General features: G+C 41.2%; 1 protein-coding gene and 1 long non-coding RNA gene across 3 annotated transcripts in view; one reads left to right on the top strand and one right to left on the bottom strand.

Moving 5' to 3' along the window:
* Window positions 1-25,719, top strand: part of LOC116592991 (uncharacterized protein C3orf20 homolog) — a 128,979-nt gene extending 103,260 nt beyond the window's left edge. The window contains exons 15-16 of the mRNA XM_032346733.1: window positions 2,730-2,846; window positions 24,861-25,719. Coding sequence (XP_032202624.1) covers window positions 2,730-2,846; window positions 24,861-25,007 — 264 coding nt within the window. The 3' untranslated portion in view covers window positions 25,008-25,719. The remainder of the gene's footprint in view (window positions 1-2,729; window positions 2,847-24,860) is intronic.
* Window positions 4,133-18,000, bottom strand: LOC116593001. 2 transcript variants are annotated; one of them, XR_004286684.1, is made up of 4 exons: window positions 17,278-18,000; window positions 16,034-16,106; window positions 7,906-8,210; window positions 4,133-6,885 (listed from the first exon to the last, which is right to left on the bottom strand). It is a non-coding gene; the product is annotated as an uncharacterized LOC116593001 (long non-coding RNA). The 2 variants fall into 2 exon arrangements; XR_004286685.1 differs by lacking the exons at window positions 16,034-16,106; window positions 17,278-18,000 and adding an exon at window positions 8,809-8,836.
* Window positions 25,720-27,388: the final 1,669 nt, after the last annotated feature.

Below are 27,388 nucleotides of genomic sequence, written 5' to 3' on the forward strand. Positions count from 1 at the left end.
TATTTACCTGAAATACCATTAAATTCTCAAAAGAGCCATAAATGGCTGGCTTTCTGCATTTGTGTCCATTGAGTGCAGGTCGATACCTGAGACAGGACAGATAGGTCATTTGTTCAAGTTTCCTCAGTCAGGTAGGGGTGGGGGTGAGAGTTACACCAGGGCCCATGCTCTTTAGCACCATGCTCTGCCATGTAGCCTCGTGGAGCAGGAAAAGCAGTGGCTAAGGGGGGCAAGAGTGGAATCAAATGAGATGAATGGATTGGGAGGAACGGCACATATCCCGCATCTCAGAAGTATGAGCTTGGGCATGCTGAGGCAGAAGGCATGGCAGGGGCCTCATGTGTGTGCTCAGCAGGAATTGTGAGGGCCAGTACAGCTGATAAAAGGAGCCATGCCTGGCTGACCCCTTTCAACAATGAGGAAGTAAGTAGATACAAGTAGTATCTACTTGAGGATGAGGCTTTTTTTGATAGCACAATTCTGTAAATTTATTCATTCAGGTGATAAACATTCACTGAGCTCCTACAATATGCTGGGAGTGGGATAGCAACTTGATAGAGAAAAATGAATTAGAGCCTGATTGTGTCCTCAAGGAAAAGACAATCCAGAGAACAGTCACAACAGGTGACATGGTGACATGAGTGCTGGGTCAGAAGTATCAACAGAACATTTAGGCAAGAAATGGCTTGTAGGACTAATAAGACTTGTAAGACTTAACTGAGTGAATATTTCCCACAAACTACGTTTTTAAAGGCATGTTGGAAAACTACACGTTGGAACACAAGAAGATAGCAAGTTGCAGGATGAACCTGGGAGGTGGGAAAGACATCAGTATTGGGGGGGTGCACTTTGAGGGAATTAGCAGCTAATGAAGGTTGCAGAGATCTAACTCTGAGGTTCAGTAAGGAACCCCAACTCTCCTTGAAAAGGAAGAGGAGCCATTAAAGGGTTTTAAGCAGAGAAGTAATGTGAAGAGATTTTGCATTTTAGAAGAATAATTTTGACAGAATGTTCCAGAAAAAATTAGAATGACAGAGAGACCTAATACCGCATTTACTCAGGTGAGAAATGGTCAGGCAGTGGTGGCTGTGGGAGTAGAAAAGGATGCTAAGTCTGAGTTGTAGTTAGAAGCAAGACTCTGTAAGATTTGATATTTTGGGTGAGGGAAGAATTTAAGATGCCTCCCAGATTCTTGCCTGCACAGTTAGAAGAGGAACAGTACCATTTGTTGAGGTAGGAAATTCAGAAGGATGAGGATAAGAAATGTCTGTTACCTATTACCTATTACTACATAACAAACCACCCCCAAAACTTACAGTCCTAGTACAGCAACCGCATATTTGCTCATGACCTCCTCAGAACTAGCAGGGATGACCTGACACAGCATGGGCTGGGCCAGTTTGAGTACAGCTGGAGGATTCAAGAAGAGCTTCATTCATATGGCTGGCAGGTAGATCTGCTGGTATTAGGAGCTCAGCAATGGCTATTGGCCAGGGACCTCTGTTCTCCTCATGAGGGCCGCCTTTCTAAGAGTTATTCAGGTTTCCTCACACCATGATGTCCATGTTTTGAGAAGGAATGTTCCAAGAGGTGAAGATGGAACCTGGAGACCTCTTAAGGCCTGGTCTCAAGAGTTATACAGTATACTCTTGGTCATAGCCTATCACAGGGCCAGCCCAGATTCAAGGGGAGTGGAAGTAGACCTCCATCTCCTGATAGGTAGAGTGGCAAAAAATGTATAGACATCTTTAATCCACATAAGAATGTTCAAAGAGGGATGCCTGAATGGCTCAGTCACTAGAGCATGGATCTCTTGATCTAGGGTCATGAGTTTAAGCCCCACATGGGGCATAGATCTTACTTAACAAACACATACACACACACACACACACACACACACACACAGAGAGAGAGAGAGAGAGAGAGAGAGAGAGAGAGAGAGAAAGATGAAAAATTCAGATTGGGCATGTTGAGTTGGAGGTACTAGAGTGTCATCAAAATGGACACATCAGGAAGTAGGCAATTCAACTGACAAGTCTGATACTCAGAGGAGAGCACTAGCTTTGGAAAACATTTGGTGCATAGAAATAGTAGCAAAAATTATGGATTACCCAAGGGGTATGTGAAGAGAGAGTGAAGAGCAGGAATCTATTTTAGATATTCAGATTTTATTTTATTTTTTTAAAAGATTTTGTGTATTTGACAGGCAGAGATTACAAGCAGGCAGAGAGGCAGGCAGAGAAAAGAGGGGGGAAGCAGGCTCCTGCGGGCTTGATCCCAGGACCCTGGGATCATGACCCAAGCCTAAGGCAGAGGCTCCAACCCACTGCGCCACCCAGGTGCCCCAGATATTTAGATTTTAGATATTTAGAGGTCAAGTAAAGGAAAAATTGTGCTTGACCAAGACTGGGATGGAAGACACAGAGAAATAGAAAGAAAACAGAAGGGTGGGACCACAGAGGCCCAGGAGAGAGTTCGAGAAGGAGGACTGTAGTAATTTCAAATCCCTCAAAGAGTTCAAGAAATAGAAGAAACATGAAAATGTCCACTGGCTTTGGCAGTACAGAGGTCTTTGATGAGTTTAGGAAGAAGGCATTCCTAATGGAGTGATAGGAATAGAGTCTAGAATTGTTGGCTCAAAGACGCAAATACTGCTGAATGGAACAAAGGATTTGTTACCTGGGATTTAATGTCTTTACAACTTTTTTTTTTTTTTTTTTTTTTTTTAGTGTTTTTCATATCCATTTCGATTGCTCAAATACGACATCACCTCTGCATGTAAATTTACTGGGGGCAGTTGTCCACTTCTGGTTCAAAGGCACAATGTCATTCCAGGAATATTTTTGGTACGTGCTTTGAGATATATGACTGTTTTAAGCAACCTACTATGTTGTTATACGTCAATGATGTTGTGTATGATGCTTGTGTGACTTAGAGATTATTCATAAGAAAGAAAGGAGGGGGCGCCTGGGTGGCTCAGTGGGTTAAAGCCTCTGCCTTCGGCTCAGGTCATGATCCCGGGGTCCTGGGATCGAGCGCCAAATCGGGCTCTCTGCTCAGCAGGGAGCTTGCTTCCTCCTCTCTCTCTCTCTCTCTCTCTCTCTCTCTGCCTGGTCTGCCTCTCTGCGTACTTGTGATCTCTGTCAAATTGAAAAAAAAAAAAGAAGGGAAAGAAAGGAGAGAGTGAAAAAATAGATAAGCTCGAATCACAGCCTTCTGGGCTTCCCCCCTGACTATAGGTCTTCTTAGAAGTGCAGGTGGTTATTCTTCTAAATGTTGGATTATCATTGCAATTGCTCTAATGAGGTTAAACATTGAATACTCTCTTAACACTGAGGTGATCAAATCCTCTACCTCATGAGTTGATATGTGATTATAAATGCTAAACTTTAATTCTTGCCTTTAAGAAGCTTATAACCTAATGGAGGAGATAGGATACATAATATCCATATCTTAAGGCTGAACAGAGTAACTGCTTTGACTGAGACAGCCCAGTATGGTAGAAAAAGCAGAAACTTGGAAAATCAACAAACCTGAGTCCAGACCTTGGTTCTACTATTTGCCTTTTCTGTCCTGGGGCAAATTACTAAGCCTCTCTGAGCCTGTTTCCTTCCTTACAAAAAGAGAAAATGATAATCAACTCAGAAAATTGTAAAAATTCAATGAGATAATGTGTATGAAGTGCTCATTTCAATTCTGGTATATCGTGAGTACTTATTAAATGATAATTCCCTTCCACCAATTTTTCAGTTCAACAAATGTGTATGGAATGCCTGTCCTGTGCCAAGCACAATATTGGTTCTGAGGATACAAATTTTTAAAAAAGCCTCAGTCCCTCCTGCCAAGGAACTCCTAGGTCAAGGGCAGGGCGGTGCAGACTGTGGCTTCCTGAGAGTCATGAGATGTGAGCTGAACCCTGAAAGGGTTTTCATACAGAGAGGTAAAAAGGAGAGGGAATTTCCAGGAAGAAGCTGTGTTACTAGAAAAGGTAAAAAGGAAAGGCTGAGAACACAAGAAATCTGGAGAGAGAGAGAGTGAGCGAGCATGCATGTGGCGGGGGGGCTGGGGAGCAGAGGGAGAGAGATTTTCAAGCAGGCTCTATGCCTGGCATGGAGCCTGATGCAGGGCTTGGTCTCACAACTCTGAGATCAAGACCTAAGCCAAAATCAAGAGTCCAGCGCTTAACTGACTTCGCCACTCAGGTTTGCCTGAAGACCCGGTTTTTAGTCCTGCATCTTCTGCTAAACAGTGGTATATATTTGGGTTGAGCTCATCTGGAGGTGGAGGAGACTAGATTAGATCAGTGGCTCTCACCGCTGGCTCCTGCCTTAGCTGCATGAGCCTTGGTACAGTCAAATCAGAATTCCTGGGGAGGAGACTCAGCATCAGCTTTTTCCATCAACTTTATTATGATACATTCTACATACAATACAAAGCACTCACTTTACTGTACAGTTTCAGAAACTTTTTGACAAATGTGCATACTCTGCCTCCACAATCAAGACAGAAAACATTGCCACCACCCCAGAAAGTTTCCTTCAGTTCTTTCCTTCCACCTTCATCCCCAGACAATTGCTGATCTGCTTTCTGTCACTATAGATTAGGTTTGCCTTTTCTAGAATTCATCTAAAAGGATTCATATAATAAGCATTCTTTCATTGGGCTATTGGGAATGTCAGTGTTCCTTAAAAGGTTCCTTGGAGGGACCCCTGGGAGGCTCAGTCTGTCAGGTGTCCAACTCTTGGTTTTGGCTCAGGTGGTGATCTCAGAGTCATGAGCTTAAGCCCTGCATTGGGATCCACACTTAGTGGAAAGTCTGTAAAAGTTTCTCTCTGCCCCTCTCTACCCTCGCTCACTCATGCCTTCTCTTTCTCTCTCTCAATTAAACTAAATAATTTTTAAAAATATACATGCATACATACATACATACATACTTCCCCAGATGATTTTAATGAAGAACAAAGGACTGGATGCTCTCTCAGGGTCTTTCTAGCCAAAAAAAATATCATGGTTTCATCTGCATGCCTGAGGTACTTTATAAGAATTGCATTTTAGGAGTAGTAAGAGTGACTGCCGTCATTGTAATAATTATGGCAATGCCAACCCTAATGTTCATAGAGCTTTTACAATACGTCCAGGCCCTGTGCTGTTGTTCATCTGTATTTTCCTACCTAAATCCCCACAGCAGGGATTAACCGCCAGGGCAGTAGGTGCCAGTATTATCCCTGATAACAGAGATGGAAACTAAAGCTTAAGGAAACTAAGTGACCTGTCCAAGGAAAGGAGCTAGCTAGCGAGTGGTGCAGTTAGGATTCAAACCCAGATTTCCCTCCAATAAACAGATTGCTTTTAATCAAGATGCTAGAAAAGATCCTACCAGGTGAAGTTTCAGCTTCCAGGACTGTAGAAGTGTAAAGTGATACCAGATGAATGCTTTCAGTTTGTTGATGCATTCCAGCCAGAGAGAAGAAACTAATTTAAAGGTACATTTAGCAAGAAAGGCTTGAGGCAAAGAACCTCTCACCTTAATATGAAAAGTAAGCCAGTTGGCTGAGGGTGTCAAATGGCAGATAAGACTAAAGAGACTTGGGGCACCTGGGCAGCACAAGTTAGTTAAGTGTCCAACTCTTTATTTCAGCTCAGGTTGTGGTCTTGGGATCGTGAGATGGATTCCTTCCTTGGGTTCCATGCTCAGTGGGGAGTCTGCTTGAGACTCTCTCTCCCTGTCCTTGTCCCTTTACCCCGGCCCCTGCCAATTCTCTCTCTCTCAAATATATAATAATAATACAGACTAAAGATACTTGGGGGAATGAGATGGGTCAGAGGCTGCATCCATGCGTATATTTTGACATATATACAAAATAGAGATAGCAAGAATTGTTCATCTACTGACATCATTCTAGTAAAGTGAATAACCTCAGATCACCCCCCAAAAAAAAATCTTTAGTTTTCAAAATACACATCCACTGTCTCTTTGAACAATGAACAATAAGTCTTATTCTGTGGTAGGGAAATCTTCCCACATACTTGGCAGGTGATCATATACCTCCCTCCTTCTGCAAGCCTGGTTGATCCTGTGTCTTGGAAGACTTGCTTGGTTGGTTATAGTCTATGCTTCCTATAAATTTCCTAGTGGTTTAAAAAAAAAAAAAAAAAAAAACTTAGGCACAATGAAAATATATGTCCTCCTTATATTTGCACTCATCCCAAATCAAAGTCTTGTCAGCCGAGATCCTCCCAGCTCCCTGTAAGAGAATACATGAACACTTAAAACAAACAGGTTCCTATTTAAATGCTGGCTTGCCAAGCCAAGCCAAGATCAAGGCTCAGCCTCAGCCCGCCTAGTGTCTGTCCACTGGGTGACAGTGTTGATCTGTCTGATACAAATGTGCTTTGTCTCTGGGCCAGAAAACTCCGGGAAAGATTGCAACCAGATGGCTTTCTGAGGGCCTTGGGGAATGGCTCTGCCTTTCTTATCCAAGTATGGCAGAATCCTTGTTTTTCTTTATTTTTCAAGGGAAAATGTGAGGTGTAGAATTGTTCCAGTTACCATGTTGGGCTGGGTTTCTGTGCAAAGTGGTACAGAGAGCGGATCTGATTGTCCATAATAAGTAAACCTGTATTTTCTTCATAATGTAAGAAGGCAAAAAGCTGCAAAAAGCATTGTGAAAACTCAGCTGAAAATGCACTTCAGCTGTTCACCTAGATGTCATGGGACGGATCGATTCTTTACCCAAGGTGTTCACTCTTACACGAATGGGCTGGTGTCTGCGAAGAGTGTTTCCCAGGGCTCTGACGAGGGGCAAGGTTGTCTGTGGAGTACTGTTTCCAATTTGCTGGGGCACGGTTTGTGCATTGTTCCACCTGTTCCAACGTGATCCCTGTCTTCAGGAGGAGAGAGAAATAGTTAAGTTAGAGCAAATACTGTAAGTCAAGTAAGACTTGACGTGATCAGTAGAAATGATGGAGTTAATGTTAAGAGAGCAGAGGGAATGATGGAACCATCCATATTCCCACTTTAAAAGGAGAAGGCCAGAGAGTGAGTTGAGTGTTTGCTTCAAGATGCTAAGAGGGCTGGTTTGGGCAACGGTTCTCTTCCACTTCTCCTCCCCAAGATGGAAAGGACAATGATTTAAAATAATGGGACTCTTAAGTGAGCAGTACAGCAATGTTAATGTCATACTCTGCTTCCAAACTTTTAAAATCAGTTTGAAAGATTAGAATAGAATTACCAGTTTGAGAAATTATACCACAGAAACTTTTTAGCACCTAAAAGGGTTTTTTTTTTCCCCTCCTTTGCTTTACATGATATTGTTTGGTCTAATCTATTTGTGCTGATAAGTTAGCACATTATATTTTATTACATTTAACAAAACTTTGGGGAGATATATATATATATATATATAAATGTTTACAAAATCAGTGTTTGTACAATTTATGATAAGAGAGTAAATATATATATATGCATATATATATATATATATATATATATATATATATACACTTAAAAATACAGTAAGACTGCAGTAGTAATTTGTTAGGGAGTTCTGTTGGAATTCTGAGACCTTCAAGTCTGGGTTAGAAATCCAAACAGGTTGTCTGGCTGTGTGAAGATGGGGCTCTCATTCTAGGGCTCACACAGACATTGAGCAACACAGGACAAAGGTGAGCTGTGAGCGACCCCCGTCTCTGCTCTTTGGACATTTCAAGGCCTCTCTGGGCCTCATCGACCACACCCAGGCAGCATGGGCCTATTTCAGGCAAACTGTTGCCACAAATATTATGATATTCCCTTTGGTGCTAGTATTTTCTACCCAGCAGGGGTGAACCATTTCATCCTCAGAATGAAAGGATTTAGGAGAGGTGGCTCACAGCAGAGGAAGATGAGCACTTTCTGAGACTCACCAGAACAGAATGGATTCTCTCAGGAAGCAAAGCCAATCAATGGGCAGCATGTCCCAATGTGTCTGCCTGCTTCCCCAGAGAGGCTCAACGAGAGCAAACAGAGAATTGGGTAGAGGCGTGTACACCCATAGAAGCTCTAGAACATGCTCTCTGTTGATCTCTGCAGACACGAACACAAGATGCGTTCTTCCTCCAATTTCTTTATCTTCTTCATTCTCTAGTGAAGGTCTTTGGAGGCTTATGTGGCCACTCTGTGAGATGCCAGCACCACAGATAATTTGAGAAGAGTGTCCTCATGGTAAAATCTGATTTTTTTAAATTAAAAAAAAAGCATAAAGGAGAAGATAAAAATCATCCATGCTTCCTGCTATCCAGAAATAAACACTGTTAATTGTTCACTGTCTATCTTCCCAATGTCTACACATACACACACACAACCCAAACTAGAGTCTTGAGGCACATATAACAATATATTATAAGCATTTCCCTAAATCATCAAGTATCATTTCTATATTCTTTTATAGCAGCATCATTTATGTAGGCTAAATAATATTTCAGTATAAGGCTGGACCATGATTTATTATTTACTATCTCTTTTGTTGCTGGGCACCAAATTATTTTAAAGAAGAACTTTTTAAAAAATAGAGCGGTCTCCCAACAACATAGATAGAACTAGAGAATATAATGCTAAGCAAGATAAATCAGTCAGAGAGAAAAATACCATATGATTTCACTCATGGAATCCCACTCATGTGGAATTTAAGAAACAACACAAATGAGCAAAGGGGACAAAAAAGAGAAGAAAATAAGAAACAGACTCTAACCTAGAGAGAACAAGCTGGTGGTTAGCAGAGGGGAGGAGAATGGGTGAAATAGGTGATGGGGATTAAAGAGCATACTTACTGGGGCTCCTGGGTGGCTCAGTGGGTTAAAGCCTCTGCCTTCGGCTCAGGTCATGATCTCAGGGTCCTGGGATCAAGCCTTACATTGGGCTCTCTGCTCAGAGGGGAGTCTGCTTCTCTTCCTCTCTCTCTCTGCCTGCCTTTCTGCCTACTTGTGATCTCTGTCTGTCAAATAAATAAATAAAATCTTTTAAAAAAAATACTATAAAAAAGAGAGCATACTTACCATGATTAAAATAAAATAAAATAACTAGAGCTGTCTAATGTGGGAATGCAGAGCTTTGCAAAGCAATGAGCTCTTCTTTTCAGAGGCTAGAGTATAAGTTTTGGAGGGATATCTCAGAAGGAATTGCTACCTTGAGTGGATGCCTTCTTTCTATTTTCTAGCCCCATTTTTCTTGGCAATTATTTTTCTGCCCAAGTTTCACCCTCCTCCTCTGTGCTTCAGTCCCATTTTAATCTTGATTCTGACTGTCTCTTTCCTCCTCCTTAGTAACAAATTCAGAAATCACTGACTGCATATCTGTCCCTACCATAGGCTTTAGAGCCAAAGAGGAGAGTCCGTTTTCTGGCCAAAATGACCAGGTACGCTCTAGGCCCAATAAGCTTTTCTGTTTAATACTCGAATAGCTTGGCATCACATCATAAAATTATACCAAGCCTGTAATGTTCTTTAAAAATGGGATACTACTTTTAAAAAATGAGATACTATTTAAGATGGGCATGAAAAAGAGTTGACAGAAGACATTTTAAGTGTGTCTAAAATAAGAAAAAACCTTCCAAGGAGATGCCTTCTATGTACAGTAGCATCAGTATGTGTACATAAAGAGTGAAATTCTGTCATTAGTTATAAAGTCTAGCAACATTGTATCAGTCCCTTGAGATCTTCAATTCTGCTTTGATCTCATTTGGGCTAGGAGTCTACTCTTCTGATTTTTGTTGCATCCTTTACAGTGGTTACAAAATCAGTGTTTGTACAGTCAATTTACAATAAGAGAGTAAAATTAACATTTAGAACCCAAAAATCTAAAGGGTATCCCTGTTTCCAAAAGCCAGTAGGCAGTTTTCATTCTCCACTTGGGAGCCCATTGTGTAATCTGTGTAAGTAAGATGAAGCCAGTGATTTAACTTCAGACAAAAAAAATTTGTTGGATGTATTTCAGCAACTCTTATTACCAAAGGGAATAAGCCACATTGTCTTAGGAATGATGTGTTTATAGAAAATTATAAACACAATTCTAAATGCCTCTAATGAAACAGTGAGTGGCAGAACTTCAAACTGAACCAGCTGATGGACCCATGACTGCTTTGTGACATGCTGATGTGCCCTTTCCTCAGCTTCTCCCAAGCTGGCTGTGACTGCTTCCTTGCACCCCCACCACGGTGCTCTCTGTTTAGGGTAGAACACCTAGGTTTTAGAAAAAAGACCTTTGAATCAGAGTCTTTGCTGGATATTAAATTTCTTTAGCGAGCCCCTTCCTTCCCAATAGCATGTGGTTTTCTCCTTTGACATTGGATTGGGCTCAGATTTAGTACAAATGACTCATGGCAACTCTTATTAAATAATGTTTTCATTTATAAAGCATTCTGTATATCTAATTTGGCTCAATTCTTATAACAATTTTGTGAAGCTGGCATGCTACAGGACATTTTCTCTCTTCCTGACCAGGGAAGTGAAGCTTGAGTGGCAGAGGGGCTTATCCAGTATTACACAGCTCATCAATCCTGGGGTTGGGTTAGCAACTTTCAATCCAAAACTCTGTCTACTATACACAAAAGAATAAAGAGAGGAAGTGTAAATTGACGCAGCTGCTGTGGGAAACAGTACTGTGGTTTCTCAGAAAATTAAACAAAATTATAGTATGATAATTTGATAATTAACCAAAATAATTGGAAGCAATGATTTTATCATATGATAATTTGATAGTTAACCAAAATAACTGGAAGCAAGGACTTCAACAAATAATTGTTTTAGGGGAGCATTATACACAATGGCCCAAAGATGGAAAATTCCAAACATCCATTGACAGATGAAAAGATAAACCAAATGTGGTATAGACATACAGTGAAATGTTCAGCCTTAAAAAAGAATGATCTGTTCCCTAGGATAATACGTGCTGTATGATATGTGCTGTTTGATGATTCTGATATAGACCATAACATTGATGCACCTTGAAGACATTATGCCAAGTGAAGTAAATCAGAAACAAAAAGACAGATACTCAATGATTCCACTTGTATGAGGTCCCTAGACTAGTCAAATACAGAGAGACAGAAAGAACCATGGTTCCTGGGGCTTGGCAGAGAGGAGAAAGGGGAGTCATTGCTCAATGGGTACAGAGTTTGTTTGGGATAATGGAACGTTCAGGACAGGATGGTGGTGATGGTTGCACAAAGATGTGAATGTCCTTAATAGCACTGAACTGTATGCTTAAAAAGAGCTAACACAGTAAATTTTGTTATATTCTCCCACAATAAAGAGAAGAAAGGAGAGGTAGTGTGTAGGAAAAATAGCAAACCTTTGATTATACCCTTTGTTCTGCCCCTGACTTGTTAAGTGACCACAGGTAATTTACCTCTCTAGTCCTCCATTTCTTAATCTCGGTATTGGGGCATGGGATTAGATAATCTCCAGGCATCCTCCTAATTCCAACAGTCATCAGAAAACTGGGTTTTCCACATAAAGTGTTATATCATCTGCAAAGAGTGAGAGTTTGACTTCTTTGCTGATTCAGATGCCTTTTATTTCTTTTTGTTGTCTGATTGCTGAGGCTAGGACTTCTAGTACTATGTTGAATAGCAGTGGCGATAGTGGACAGCCCTGCCGTGTTGCTGACCTTAGGGGAAAGCTCTCAGTTTTTCCCCATTGAGAATGATATTCGCCGTGGGTTTTTCATAGATGGCTTTGATGATATTGAAATATGTACGCTCTATGCCTACACTGTGAAGAGTTTTGATCAAGAAAGAATGTTGTACTTTGTCAAATGCTTTTTCAGCATCTACTGAGAGTATCATATGGTTCTTATTATTTCTTTTATTAATGTATTGTATCACATTAATTGATTTGCAGATGTTGAACCAAACTTGCAGCCTAGGAATAAATCCCACTTGGTTGTGGTGAATAATCCTTTTAATGTACTGTTGCATCCTACTGGTTAGTATTTTAGTGAGAATTTTTGCATCTGTGTTCATCAAGGATATTGGTCTGTAATTCTCCCTTTTGATGGGGTCTTTGTCTGGTTTTGCGATCAAGGTAATGCTGGCCTCATAAAATGAGTTTGGAAGTTTTCCTTCCATTTTTATTTTTTGGAACAGTTTCAGGAGAACAGGTATTAATTTTTCTTTAACTGTTTGGTAGAATTCCCCTGGGAAGCTGTCTGGCCCTGGGCTCTTGTTTGTTGGGAGATTTTTGATGACTTCTTCAATTTCCTTACTGGTTATGGATCTGTTCAGGTTTTCTATTTCTTTCTGGTTCAGTTTTGGTAGTTTATATGTCTCATTTCTTCCAGATTGTCAAATTTGCTGGCATATAGTTGCCCTTAATATGTTCTTATAATTGTTTGTATTTCTTTGGTGTTGGTTGTGATATCTCCTCTTTCATTCATGATTTTATTAGTTTGGGTCCTTTCTCTCTCTTTCTCTTTTTTAATAGTCTGGCCAGGGGGTTATCAATCTTATTAATTCTTCCAAAGAACCAGTTCCAAGTTTCATTGATTTGTTCTACTGTTGTTTTGGTTTCTATTTCATTGATTTATGCCCTGATCTATATTATTTCTCTTCTCCTGCTGGGTTTCAGCTTTCTTTGCTGTTCTTTCTCCAGCTCCTTTAGGTGTAGGGTTAGCTTGTGTATTTGAGACCTTACTTGTTCCTTGAGAAAGGCCATACATTTTCCCCTCAGGACCACCTTTGATGCATCCCAAAGATTTCAAACAGTTGTGTTTTCATTTTCATTTGTTTCCATGATTTTTATTTATTTTTTTAAAGATTTTTTTTTTAATTTACTTATTTGACAGGCGGAGATCACAAGTAGGCAGAGAAGCAGGCAGAGAGAGAGGAGGAAGCAGGCTCCCTGCTGAGCAGAGAGCCCAATGCAGGGCTCGATCCCAGGACCCTGAGATCATGACCTTAGCCGAAGGCAGAGACTAACCCACTGAGCCACCCAGGTGCCTTTAAGATAAAATTTTATGTCATATTACTTCAATAAAAGAAGAATGAAAGTGACAATATTAGAGCACCCCAAGCAGTGATTAGAACAAATAGGGGCCAACAGGCTGGGAGCTGTGATCTGTCAGGGGTGAGGCTCAGGTGGGAGATACAGATGGGGATCACTTGAGGATCTGTGCTGCCACTTGGTCAGAGTAACTGTGGTGCGGAATCTTATCACTCAAACCTGGGATGTACTGTCATTCTGAGTGTCTGTCTCATCAAATACTCTGGTTTGTTGTTGAACAGTTGGGGCTTGCTTCCATAATAATGTGGAGCTGTTGTTGAATTAAAGGACATAGGGCTCAGAATTTGTCTCCTTACCAGTGGGGAAGGATGAACTGCAAACAGGAAAACCAGCTCTTTTGATCTGGATCATGAAGGAGTCAAATCACAGAGCATTCCTGGTTAAGGCCACCTCTGGGAATGCTGGCATCCCTCAATGTCTGCCACGAGTCCCCTGCAGACTCCCAACATTCTTTTCCACAGACTCAGTGACTATCTCTGTATGCTAGTGACACCCCCATCTCTAGCCCTATTCCCAGTTTCTCACCTGAGCCTTGGACCCATATACCCATATGCCTCCTGGACCGCCCCACTTAGAGGTGTTTTAGGGAGTTCAGAGTCAACATATCCAAGATGAAATCCACCTAGATCATAAAGGGTAAGGTAGAGAAGGCATGAGGACAGTTGTAAAAGATGAGACTACGCCGGATCATGCTAGGTCTCATGAGTTATGATGGGAAAGATAAGAAATGGAGGAAGGGGAGGGAGAGAAAGGGAGAGGAGGCAGGGAGGAAGGAGAAGAAGAGGAGAGAAAGGAGGAGAAGGAGGATAGGAGGGTGAGGAGGACGGGAAGGAGGAGAAGAAAGTAGAGGGCAAGGAGGAGGGATACAGAGAGTAGGAGAAGCATGAACTTGATCCTAAGAGGAATGAGGAACACTGAAGTATTGTAAAGCGATAGGACCATGAGTGTATATCCATGCTTTAGAAAGATCACTATCAGTTGAATCTAGATAATGAATTGGAGGGAGACAAAACTGTGGGGTGGGAGAACTTTGAGGGAGCTTTTGCGAGAGAGGAAGGAGGCAGTGGATCAGAGTGGGGACTCTGCTTGGGCCCAAATGTTGGAGGGGAATGGTGTGCCTCAGTGGCCATCAAAGTGATACCAGTGAGGTTGCCTATAATCCTAGGAAAAGTCTAGGGAAGAGAACCACTGTGTCCTGGTCACCTGCCTGCTGTCCACCTAAAGAGTCTCTTTTTATATCAAACCTCCTTCATTCCTTCCTTATGCAAAATATTGAGTGCCTACTATGTGCCAAACACTATAAAGTAAGTGAGGGAAAAGAGTGATGACAAGACAGAGGAACAGGATCAAGGGATGCTCTTGCATGCTCCAGCATGCTGCTTAAAAGGTTCTGGGTTTTGTTTTAATTAGGGAGACTGTTTCCTGTAAGAATTCACTCAATCAGTCCCTCCTTCCCTCCCTCCCTTCCTTCCTTCCCTACCTTTCCTCTTCCTTCCCTCCTCTCTCCACTCCCCTGCCCCCCAACAAATCACCAGAGTACAAAGTTGTTATAAACCCTCATAAGATCTTAAAGGATCCTAGTGTGTCCCTACATATGGCAAATGTATTTTTGCTGAGATGTATTTTTGCATTTGATGAAGTCCTGATTAAGTGTTTTAAAAAGACCTCTTGGATGAACCATGAAGACACGCTAAATGAAAGAAGCCAGACACAAGTGACCACATCTTGTATGTTTCATGTGTGCGAAATGTTCAGAATAGGCAGATCCTTGAGATAGAAAGTAGATTAGCTATTTCCAGAAGTAGATGGAGAGGAAATGAGGAGTGATTTCTTGTGGGCATGGGCTTTCTTTGAGGGGGCTGAGTATGTTCTGGAATTAGATGGTGGGTTGTACCACCTTGTAAATATACTAAAAACCACTGAGTTGTACAATTTAAAATGGAGATATAATGTTCATACAGCTTTTTTTTTTTTTTTTAAAGACCTCTTCTCCATGCCACCCTCGAAAAAAATACCAAGAAGGATAGAATGTAGTGAGAGATCAAGGCTAAGGGTCATAAAAATTATTCCTGCTGTAGAAATGACTTGGGTTTCATGTGGAGCTATACTAAGAGTACACAAACTGGGGAAGTCTTGGATTCAGCCAGCTCACATTCCTGCGTAAATTATTCTGCACCACCTCTCAAAGCCTTGCTTCCTTCCTGAATGTCTGAATGTACCTTCTAATCATAAATACAGTGAATAACAGAAGGTAGTGATCAGTGAAAGAAACTGATGATTTTCTAGTTTTATCCCCTGCTGTATTTTATGGGCATGAAGGCATTTATTTTGTTTCTTAATTAAGGATCTTTGGTCACAAGCAACAGAAACCAATTCTGGCTAATATAAGGGATAAGGGTGGTGGTTTTGGAAGGATTTAGGGTAAGCCACAGAATCAAAGACAGACTTTATTAGGTCCTTTCCTAAGACCACAGCCGTCGCCTTAGCCAGGGCAGCCCAACAGTCCTCAGCGGCAGTCCCGGCCACCGCCACCAGATGGCATCAGCTCTCAGTGGCATCCACCTCAGTCTGTCCTCCCCAAGCCGTCCTGGAGAGATCAGGTCTAATTGGCCTAACTTCAATCACATGCCCAATCATATGCAAAATACGCTCAGAGATCATGTGTGTAGCCACGAGCTTTAGTTTTGGGAATGTCTTCATGTGTGCATATCCAGATTCCAAAGTGTGATATGAACAGAGAAGCATAGCTATTGTGAGTTCAATGATTTTGAACATTGCTTTATGTATCATGTTTCCAGTTGGGAAAGCCATGTGACCCTTCCATCGGTGCTCTTACTGGGTAAAGTATTGAGAATGAAATTGCTCTTTATGCTTCTAAGTAAATTACATGGTCACCACGTTCCCCTGCCCGGTAACAGAGAGACTGGTAAGGACAATTGAGATGAGGCTCAGCACAGGAAGAGGTGATGCAAACAGCTTCAATCTTAATACTTACCCCAGGAGGAGCTATAGAAGGTGGGCCACGGAGATGTAACTACTTACAGCTCTTATGGGCTCCTATTTCTCCTCTAAGGGAAACAAACAAACAAACAAACAAACTATAAGGTTTAAGAAAAGAATTAACCTGAAGAAAACCAACTAATTATGCAATTATAAAGAACTGAAATTTTCATTCTGTTTTCTTTACAAATCTAGCACCTCCTTAAGACATGGCTTTGAAATCTTTGAAGTTAACTTTAAGTGTGTGAAAACAAAGAAAAATATCTAGAAAACAGCTGGTTTAGGTGTGTCTGGTTTGACTCTGAGGAATTAGAATGCAGGTTCTTTTGGCTAGGAGGCTTATCCTATCACACTGCATGCATGGGATGCCTGGCTGGCCCTGTTGGTGAAATTGGGGACCTCTTAATTTTTTTTTTTTTAGATTGATTGATTTATTTGAGAGAGAGAGAGAGAGGGATACAGTGGAGTGAGAGTCTTAAGCAGACTCGCTGCTGAACATGGAGCTCACGGGGCTCCATCTCACAAACCTGAGATCATGAACTGAGCCCAAACCAGGAGTCAGACACTTAATGGACTACACCACCCAGGTGCCCCTAGAGTAGGCAACTCTTGATCTCTGGGTTGTGAGTTCAAGCCCCACGTTGGAGGTAGAGTTTACTTTTTTTTTTTTTTTTAAGATTTTATTTAATTTGTCAGAGAGTGTGCACAAGCAGGGGGAGCAGCAGCCAGAGGGAGGGGCAGACTCCCCACTGAGCACGGATTCCCCTTGTGGGACTTGATCCCAGGACTCTGGGATCATGACCTGAGCTGAAGGCAGACACTTAACCGACTGAGCCACCCAGGCGCCCCTACAATTTACTATTTTATAAAAGTTGCATGAAGAAATTCTTCTATGACTATATGGCAAGTCAGAAGGGCATGTGGTTATCAAAATTAGTTTAAGAATTATTGATCACACTTACTGGTAGGATACATGGATGTTGTAATGCTGAACTTCAGGGAAAAGTCACAATGTTACAGAGAATGACTAATCACAGAAGGGAAGTGAAACTCCTTAGTGTGGATTAATTTATAACTTCTCTCACCAAATCCTATCAGCCAAATTAGTTGTAGGGACAACCGATCACCCTATTGTCTGATTTAGGGGCATATTTGATCAGGAGCTTTTATATTTTCTATCTACAATCCTAAGAAGCAGTTTTTCTTATAAAAGACCATGGGAGTAAAACCAGTACCTACCAAAGAAATGTGAAGCTCTGGTTCAGTCTGATACCACAACAGTTACTTCAAAATCAGGAAAACCTTATCCTTTCTGGAAAGACTATAAAGTTCCATGCTTTAAAACCTAAACCAGTTTAGTAGCCATTAAAAAAAAAAAAAAGACCAGTGATCAAATTTTTGATGAAGTGAGACCATAAGCTTGCGTGGGGGTGGGGTCAGAAACTTGAGTTTGAGTCTGAGGTCTTTGACTTCTTCTGTGGTTTACCTCAGTTTCCTCATCTGTAAATTGGGGGAGAAAATCACCGATGGATGTTGTGAGGATGGGATGAGTTAGCATACTGTACCACAGCATTCCAACAGGGTCTGGACTTAATGGCTAGATTTAAGTACGTGCAGTCTGCACCTGTTACTCACAGGGTTGATGCAAGGATAATTGTTCAAGAGGAAGATGTTATGTTCAAATGATAATGTATGTTTAAATGAGAAAATGTATTTAAAAACTATTGGAAAACCAAAAATATGGCGTTATTATTTTGAGGAAAGGAAGTTACACTCAGACATGGGTATGGAGCTGTCTTTGAAGCTTTTGATTAATGGTGGTGGTGGTGGTGTGTGTGTGTAGAAGTAAGGGGTTTAATAGGTTCCTTAGCTTTGTTGAGCCCCTGCTCTGGTTATTTGGTATTCCCTAGGCCACAGCTTCTCCTTCCCTCTTTACTTTTTCTAAGGGCAGCAGTCCTCCTACCTGGCCATTCAGCTGCGGAGCTTTTTAAGAAATACAGACCTTGGGGCACCTGGGTGGCTCAGTGGGTTAAAGCCTCTGCCTTTGGCTCAGGTCATGATCCCAGGGTCCTGGGATCGAGCCCCACGTCAGGCTCTCTGCTCGGCGGGGAGCCTGCTTCCCCCCCTCTCTCTGCCTGTCTCTCTGCCTCCTTGTGATCTCTCTGTCAAATAAATTAATAAATAAATAAATTTTTAAAAGAAAGAAAGACAGACAGACAGACCTCACGGGCACCTGGGTGGCTCAGTGGGTTAAGTCTCTGCCTTCGGCTCAGGTCATGATCTCAGGGTCCTGGAATTGAGGCCCGCATCCAGCTCCCTGCTCAGGGGGAATCTGCTTCTCCCTCTGCCTGCTGCTGTGCCTACTTGTGCTCTTTCTCTGTCAAATAAATATATAAAATCTTTAAAAAAGAAAGAAAGAAAGAAAGAAATATAGGCCCCACCCCATAGGGCGTCTCATTCAGTAGATCTGGGTGGAGCCCAAGCATCTATTTTCTTAATAGACCCTAGAGTGATTTTTATATGTGACCAGGGTTAAGAGCAGGCATTTCACTTGGCCTCTAGGCAGAGAGGAGAGTAGCTCATCTCATGTCTCAGTAGCTCATCTTCATGTCTGCTCATGTCTCCATTGACCCTTGCTTTAGAACCTCTCCCCCAGTCCTGTGGCTTTAGAAACCCTCCATCTCTTGATGACTCCCACATTAGCATCCCCACATACAGCGTCTCCCCGGAAGTCCATGTCCCTCCTGATTCCAACGCTCTATTTCAGTATCTTGCTGGAACATTCCGCAGGCATCTTGACTTAACTTTCCCAAATTGAGCCTTTTCCTCTTTCTCTAAAACCTGCCCCTCCCCATTTCTTCCTCATTTCAGGAAATGCCCCTTGCCCAGTTTACTCAGACCAAAAATATTGAAATAAATCTGGACTCCTCTTTTTTCATACCCCTCTGTAATCTGTGTGCCAATCTTGAAGCCTCTACCTTCCTGATATATCCAGTCTGACAATTCACGCCACTTCCAGGCAGCATCAACTTTCCTAAGAGCCCCGATCTGTCTCTGTGTCTGCCCTTGCCACCGCCACTGTCTGTCCTCTGTAGCACCAGCAGTAATCGATACAAAGCCTGCCTCCGATCACAGCTCTTCTCTGCTCAGAGCCCTCGGCTAGGCACTCCTCACCCCTGAGGTAAAATCCCAGATCTCTTCTAGGGGCCACAACACTTCATGTACTCAGGCCCTTCCTCTCTTCCGCTCCCCAACCTGCTCCGCCGCCCTGGCCTCCTTGCTGTTTCCCCCTCGGAGGCTTTACACGTGGTGCTCTCTCTGCTGACTGTCGTCCAGAGAGATGCACACTCTAGTCTCTCACATCCTCGGGGGTCTGAGGCAGTGGGTATGCCCTCAGTGGCCTTCCCGTTCGGTTCTGTCTAAAGGAGCCCCTTTCACTCTCCATCCCTTACTCTATTTGGTTCATAGCATTTATCAGTACTTGTCATCTTATCCATCTACTGGTTTATGATCTGATCCCCTCAGTGAGGGAAGAGGTTTTGTCTGTTTTGTTCATTCCTGCATCTTGGTGCCTAGAAAAGTGCCCAGAAAGATAGATATTTTAAAGGTTTTATGTATTTATTTGTAAAGATTTTATCTATTTATTTTAGAGGGAGTGAGGGGGGTGGCTGGGGGGAGGAGCAGAGGGAGAGGGATAAGAGACTCTGTCCTGAATGCAGAGTTTGATGTGGGGGCTTGATGGCAGGAGGCGGGGATCACAACCTGAGCTGAAATCAGGAGTTGGACACTCAACTGATTGAGACTTCCAGGCGCCCCAAGGTTTTATTTTTAAGTAATCCCTATATGCAACATGGGGCTCAAATTTACCCTGAGATCAAGATTCGCATGCTCTAACAACCGAACCAGCCAGGGGCCCCAAGTGGATTTTCAATGAATACTCTTTGAGCGAACGGACATTCACCATTCCTTCTGTTGGGAATACCAAACCCATTTTTACTTTGCTTTGCCCCTTTCATTTATAACCAGGTCTTTGCCCCACCTTTTGGCAAGACCCCGGGCATTTCTACAAGGCAGGAATTCCCCAGCAAAAAGACAGGTACTGGAGACCCAAAGGAAAGGAGTATCTGCTGTGAATCCTACCTTTTCACAAACTTATTTCCTAAATCCTGGCAATAATCCTATGAGGTGATGATGCTGTTTCTGTTCAATAGACAAGAAAACTGGGACCTCAAGGCATTTACACAGCTAAGAGGTGGAGCTGAGATTTGAACCCAGATATCCTGACTTAGGGTCCAAAATGGGGGAAGAGAAGAGTCTGTTGGTAGAATCAGGATATAGTACAGGAGCAGGTAGCGTGGGAAATGGCCTCCTCTTTGTTTTTCTGTAAATGAGATTTTAGGATTCTTCAGAGTGTTTTGGAGGTCTCTTTATTCTACTAACATGTATCCCTTTTCTGGTCTCTACTTAAATGAAAGGGTTGCCGTCTGGAAGCATCGTGGGAGGGTTCATTAACAGTAAGTGGTGAGTGTTGGAGGGTAGTTAGGATCTCTGCTTTCGTTTAGTCATTAAGTCAATATTGGGTCACCACAAGGCTAACACATTGAGTTTGAGAGAGCAAGTCAGGGACTGTTTGCTTGGTTTGAGTTGTTTGGACAAGTCTTTCCATTCCATTCTGTTCAATTGCCGGAACAATGGTATAACTGGTGTGGTTTAAACGTTTAAGCTCTCACCACAGGCTAAGGAGGACCAAGTGGATCCACTAGATAATAAGAAGATATTTGCAGTTTATAAAGGGCTTTTGCAAAAAAGATTCTCACACCAGTCTGATGAGTAATAATGGACACTAGGACAGTGGTCCAGCGGGGAAGTGTCCAAAGAAATGAGATTACCAGTTTTATTATGTGAATGAACAATGTGCAGAGGAATTACTTGCCTTCTTTTAGGAATCTTGTGATTAAACTAAAATGCAAACTGAAGGGATTATGCTTCTTGGAGTGGTAATTAGGATTCCTGTGTGGTAGAAGACCAGGAACTTTAACCCAGGTATTCTGCCTCCAAACAGAGTGTTCTCCCCGCTGCACTTACGCAGCCCTCCAGGATTAGTCTTGCGTTAGATCACAGGAAGGGCTGACCCAGCAGACCGGCCCTGGAGACCAAAAAGGTCCTAACAGAAGTTCTCAGTCCGGTATAATTGGGCATGTTCCTCTGTCTCACCACTGTCTGAACCTGCAGGTGCCAAATCTAAGTTTGTTCTTTGGAGCTTTCTTGACTTCTCTGCATCATTTTGCACCATTGATCGTGTTGTTGAGACCCTCTGCTTCTCTGGCTTCCATGTCACATGTCCTACTTCTGTCCCCTTGGCCATGGGTTTTTAAACACAAACTTAGCCTGGACAGTAGCTTATATTTATTAAATGTCTCTCTTACATGGCACACATTGTCCGAACCCCTTTACATGTATTCACATATACTGATTTATTTAATCCTCATGATAATCCTATGAATCAGATGGTACTCTTGGCTCTCTTGAAAAGATAAGGAAATTTAGCAACAAAAGAAAAAATATACTGGACTTCATCAAAATGACTGATGTTTGTGTGTCAAAGGACACTAGCAAGTAGGTGCCTGGGTGGCTCAAGTGGGTTGAGTGTCTGACTCTTGATTTTGGATCAGATTGTGGCCTCGGGTCGTGAGTATTCCAACTCCCTGACTTACGTTCATGACTTTAAAAAAACAACTCCGAACGCTGACATCTCCCACTCTGGATCTTTCTCTTGAACTTAGACTCATATATCCAACATATATCTAAATGCCTACCCAGCGTTTTCACCTAATGGTTAACAAGTATTTTATACTTAACCTATCCCAAAACAGCTCCATTTCTACCCAGACCTCACTGGCTTCCCTCACCCCCTTCTTGCGTGATCGCATTGTACAAAAAAGTGCTCTCCTTCCTCCATATCCTCTTCCTTGGCTTTGTTTTCTGTAGTGTTGACCACCTCCTCACTCCCAGTATCTTGTCTGGCTCTTCCTCTAGTATTCAGTGAGGGCAGAAACCTTCTTGTTCATCGCTCTGTTGTAAGCATTGAGCACAGTGCCTGGCACGGAGCACACCCTCAAACTGACTGGCCATGATAGCCTTGGTTAGTTCAAATATTAAGGGAGAGGGTGTACCTTATAGAGTTTTAATTAAGATAGGTTATGTGATAGATAAAAGAATTCTTCAAAACCTGGTACCCAGGGGGAAAATAGTATCAGGGGTCCTTAGTTGATAAAATGCTGGGCACCTCTGGATTAGGTTATTCCAGGTTTTGAATTTCAACTGAACTTCGACTCATACTATTTCAGCAAGAAAAAATTTTGAATTTTGGTACTGGGTCTGGTCCTACTGTTGTCTGGACATATACAAATTTAAGGTTTTTTCTAGTCCAAGTTGTAGCCTTTCTCCTTTTCTCTAGGCCCCGCCTCAGGGTTAGCCTAAGAGGTGACAGCTTGAACACACACAGAATGATAAGCTTTTTCTTATATGTGAATAGAAGCCCAAAATAGCAATGAAATACTACAGATCCTCAACTCCAAATTTTTCTTTCTTTCTTTCTTTTTTTAAAGACTTTATTTATTTGAGAGAGTGAGAGAACACGAGAGAGGGAGGGTCAGAGGGAGAAGCAGACTCCCTGCCAAGCAGGGAGCCCAAAGCAGGACTCAATCCTGGAACTCCAGGATCATGACTTGAGCTGAAGGCAGTCGCTTAACCAACTGAGTCACCCAGGCATCCAACCATTTTTTTTTTTTTAAGATTTTATTTATTTATCTGACAGACAGATATCACAAGTAGGCAGAGAGGCAGGCAGAGAGAGAGAGAGGGAAGCAGGCTCCCCGCTGAGCAGAGAGGCCAATGTGGGGCTCAATCCCAGGACCCTGGGATCATGACCAGAGCTGAAGGCAGAGGATTTAACCCACTGAGCCACCCAGGTGCCCCAACCAATTTCTTAAATTACATTTTTTTCACTTTTATACCAGTATTCCACATTTATTGTGGTGGAAAAACCTGTTACCCTATATCACTGTTTATGGGATTATCACTATTAAATTCTTCATATCTTAGTGTATCATATATTTTGTATATTATAATCTTGTCATTAGCTATCATTACCATTGTATCATAGCTTCATCTTCTAAGTTCAGGTAAGATTAGTAAGTGGCTTCATGGCTAATAGCCAGGCAAGTGTGTTAAAGAATAGAGTATTTTAGATCAAGAAACAAGATATAAAACAAAAGATTGATACTTTTGTTGCTGAGGGGTGCCTGGGTGGCAGTCATTAAGCGTCCGCCTTCGGCTCAGCTCATAATTCCAGGGTCCCTGGATGGAGTCAGCCTTGGGACTGCAGTCTGCTTCTCCTCCCTCTCATCCACTCATGTTCTCTTTTCCTCAAATTAATAAAATCTGTAACAACAACAACAAAAAGATTCTTTTGTTGCTGAAATGAAGATAAAGCAGAAAATTCTATTATAGAGGAAACCTTGCAATAGGACATTCCTTTGTAACGAAAAGATTATGCCATCTAAGAGGAAAGGAGTAACATGAACAGTTGTTCCTTTTAAATTTTTACACTGCCCCCTCCCAAGTACTAGTATTTACTTTAAGATGTAAAATATGCTTAATTCTTAGCCAGAACCAGCTACAATTTTTTAAACTACCATCATCCACCCCTACCACTTTTTTTTTTTTAAGATTTCATTTGAGAGAGCACACACACGACTGGAGACATGGGACTTGATTCCAGGATCCAGAGATCATGGCCTGAGCTGAAGGCAGGCACTTTAACTAAATGAGCCACCCAGGCGCCCCCCTCACTACTTCTTTTTTTATCCCCTTAATGTCAAGGTTGAATATTTCTTAGGCTGCTCACCTGTGTCATAAATATAAGCACTTTTTCACCCTGGAATAGAATGACAAACTTGGCTTTACATAGTTCAGTTGTTTTCTTCATTAAGAAATAGAGAATCTAAAAATTTTAGCCCTGGAAGAGAATTTTAGAGGTCCAGTCCAATTCATAATTAATGCTTTTTTTTTTTAAAGGATTTTATTTATTTATTTGACAAAAAGAAACACAGATAGAGAGGGAACACAAGCAGGGGGAGTGAAAGAGTGAGAAGCAGACTCCCCACAGAGCAGAGAGCCCAATTCGGGGCTTGATCCTAGGACCCCAGGATCATGACCTGAGCCGAGGGCAGACACTTAATGACTGAGCTACCCAGGTGCCCCAGTGGTTTTTTTTTTTTTAAAAACAGAGGAAACTGTACCTTGAAATCATTTAATGACTTGCCTAAGTTTTAGAGTAGTTTTATCCATAATCCAAGTCTGCTGACTTCCAAATTCAAGGACTCTGTACTCTGTTCTACAAGAGTTCAGCTGTAAAATGAAATGCATCTGTAGGTGGCTGATGATAAAGATGTCCTTTACAGCTGGGGAGGACACTGGTTCTGACATTCCATGTGTGTAACTTTGAGAAAACTGCTGAGCCTGTCTCCTTACCTTCAAACAGTATGTTCAGGTTCTAGGAACATGTTTGATATCTAATATTTTGTATATAAATGCAAACATTTTCTCATGGGACACATTTAAGACCTATCCACAAGTACGTAGGGCTAGGGTGCCTGGCTGGCTGTCAGTAGAGTGATTCTTGACCTGGGGTCTTGAGTTCAAGCCCCATGTTGGTCATAGAGCTTACTTACAATTAAAAAAAAAAAAAAGTTCAAAAAAAAAAGTAGGACTGATTTTTATATGAATAGATTCTGAAAATGTTCTATTCATTTTTACAGATGTATGTTCGTGGAAAATTAGTATTTGCCAACTTTATTTTCAATGGTTATAGCACATCTGCTAAAGACCTTCAAAAGCAAATTGTGAAGACAAAGAGTGATTATCATACGGGATATTTCCTACCCAATGACTTCAGGATCCGGTAGAGTGATATACATTCTCTACCTTATCTTGTACTTTTCATTAGTAAATCCCAGAAAAGGGCCAAATGTCAAGAATTGCCTTTATGAATGTTTGTTCCTTGCTTCAAATCTTTTCTGGAAAGAGGTAGTTTATCCATTTCAAAATTCTGTTCAAGTCCATTTGGAGGCATCACTGAGCTTGCCAACAAGACACCATGAGCAAAGCTTACCTTCAAGGGTTGAAAAAATTTATGGACAAGAAATTATCACTGAAATTGAATGGTAGTGTATAGGTCCCAGGAATACTGTGGGGATTCAGTCCCTTTATGAATCTTGTGGTAGATGAATGTAAGGAGACAGTAAGCAGTGGGCAACAGAACGATATTGGAATGGTGGGAATATGAGGAAAATAAACAATGGGCATGTTCACTGGAAGATATCAACTGCTTCCACATGTCCCCTCTACACAGCACCTGTTTTTCTACTATATAAAAACCAGGTCATGGACATTTTTATATTGAACTTTTTTGTTAAATACATTTTTGTAGTAGTAAAACAAAAAAGTAAGTAAAAGTTCAGTTCAAGGAAGGCCACTTTTTCTTTAACTGGCATATAAGGTTCAAACCAATCATTCATTCAATTATGTAGAACAAAATTATGATCCACTAGATCATTTTAACGTTCTTCTTAATTCAGTATGTCTTTTCTGTCAGGGAGGTCATACAAGTCAACAAATACAACATGATTAGACTGTATCCAATGGCTGATAATCACTGAGAAGGGTGAAAATGGAGCTTTTAAAACTCATCTCCTGTTTTCACTCTCATAAATTATCATGTGAGCCACTTTAACGGCCAAACTAACTTAGACTAATGAACCCATGGCTTTCCTAGAAAATTGCCATCGTTTGTCGGTATATTTACAAATTCTGGAAAATACTATAATAGAGGAAAAATAGAGATAAAAGGAAGAAAAAGAATTTTTACCTTTTGGCTAATTCATGTCGGAAACACCAGAATAAAAAAAGCACACACACACACACACACACACACACACACACACACACAGAAGACACAAAGAAGTACAGATTTTATTAGACTTGTAAGCTTAGGAGGAACAACAGTAATGCAGACATATACAAACCTGTTCATTCTTGTAAAAATCTCTTAAAGATTTGATATGATAAAATACATCAAGTGAGAAAGGCTATAATCTCAAGTCTTCAGGTAGGAAATGTACAGTTCTACATAAAATATAAGTAGTCAGAAAGTAAAAATTAAAATATCTCTGAAAGAATATTCTTAAATGATATTTTTTTAAAAATAGAGCTTAACACTCCAGTGTTAAATGAAGAAGGAAGACTGACTACAGAAACTTACTGTGTAAACAAGCCTGAACCCTGTTAAGACAGTTCACACATTCCTGTTTTCAGTGTTCATACAATGTTAAAAGAGAATGCACACGCCCTCCCCCCCAATACTGAGAACACTTACTGTACATAAACATAAGATGGATTCACACATTTCAGGCTGAATGCAAAATGCCCTAAATTTTGGAAGACACTAATATAAAGACACTATTTAATTCTAATATAGTTCATTAGAAAAAACGAATCCAAAGAAATGAAGTATAAATTAAGAGTGAATTTATAGGACAGTAAATGCATTTCAATCATGTGACATTAAAAGGCATCAAAATCCAAAGAGCTTCAGATCCAAGGTCTACTGTTTTATCAATATATACATATACTAACATGTGTAGTGTTTTGATTTATGTAAACAGATAACATTGTGCAAACAGGAAAACACTGAGAAGGGTAAACACAATACGATTTAAAAGGCAAAAATAATAGAACCCACAGGATGAAGCATCTATGTGATGAATATGGTACAGAACTAATCCCAGGGTTGAATTCTTCAGAATGAGCCTCAAGCTCACAGTGCTATTTTAAAGGATAACTCATTGATCCAATTTTTCTGGTGATAAGGCTTAGAGGAACAGCACAGTTTGGAGCTCTTTTCACAGTTGGGAGTCCCTGATTTATCTGCAGTTATTTCAATCATGGTCTAAACCTACTGAAATGTCAGTATTACCAAAAGTATACATTTCCACTGTGTATCATAACCTTTGGATTTGGGGGCTTTTCATGCCTTTTCAGAAATCCTGTCCTCAAATTAAGTATAGTAATGTCACAGTTCTGATGTGAGACCATGTGATGAATCAAGTAGGTCACAATCTTTTAAAAATCCAGAGCAGCAGGGTACAAAAATAAAGAAACTTACTAAAAATCTTATTCTGCAGAATACGTTGGCAATCTCTGAGGTATTAATCCATTTCCACTCTATCATCCTAGCTTGTTTCCATCAACCATAGCAGATTCTGAATCACAGTTTACAATGAATCTG

Source organism: Mustela erminea, chromosome 6 (genome assembly GCF_009829155.1).
Source record: "Mustela erminea isolate mMusErm1 chromosome 6, mMusErm1.Pri, whole genome shotgun sequence".
Lineage (NCBI taxonomy): Eukaryota > Metazoa > Chordata > Mammalia > Carnivora > Mustelidae > Mustela > Mustela erminea.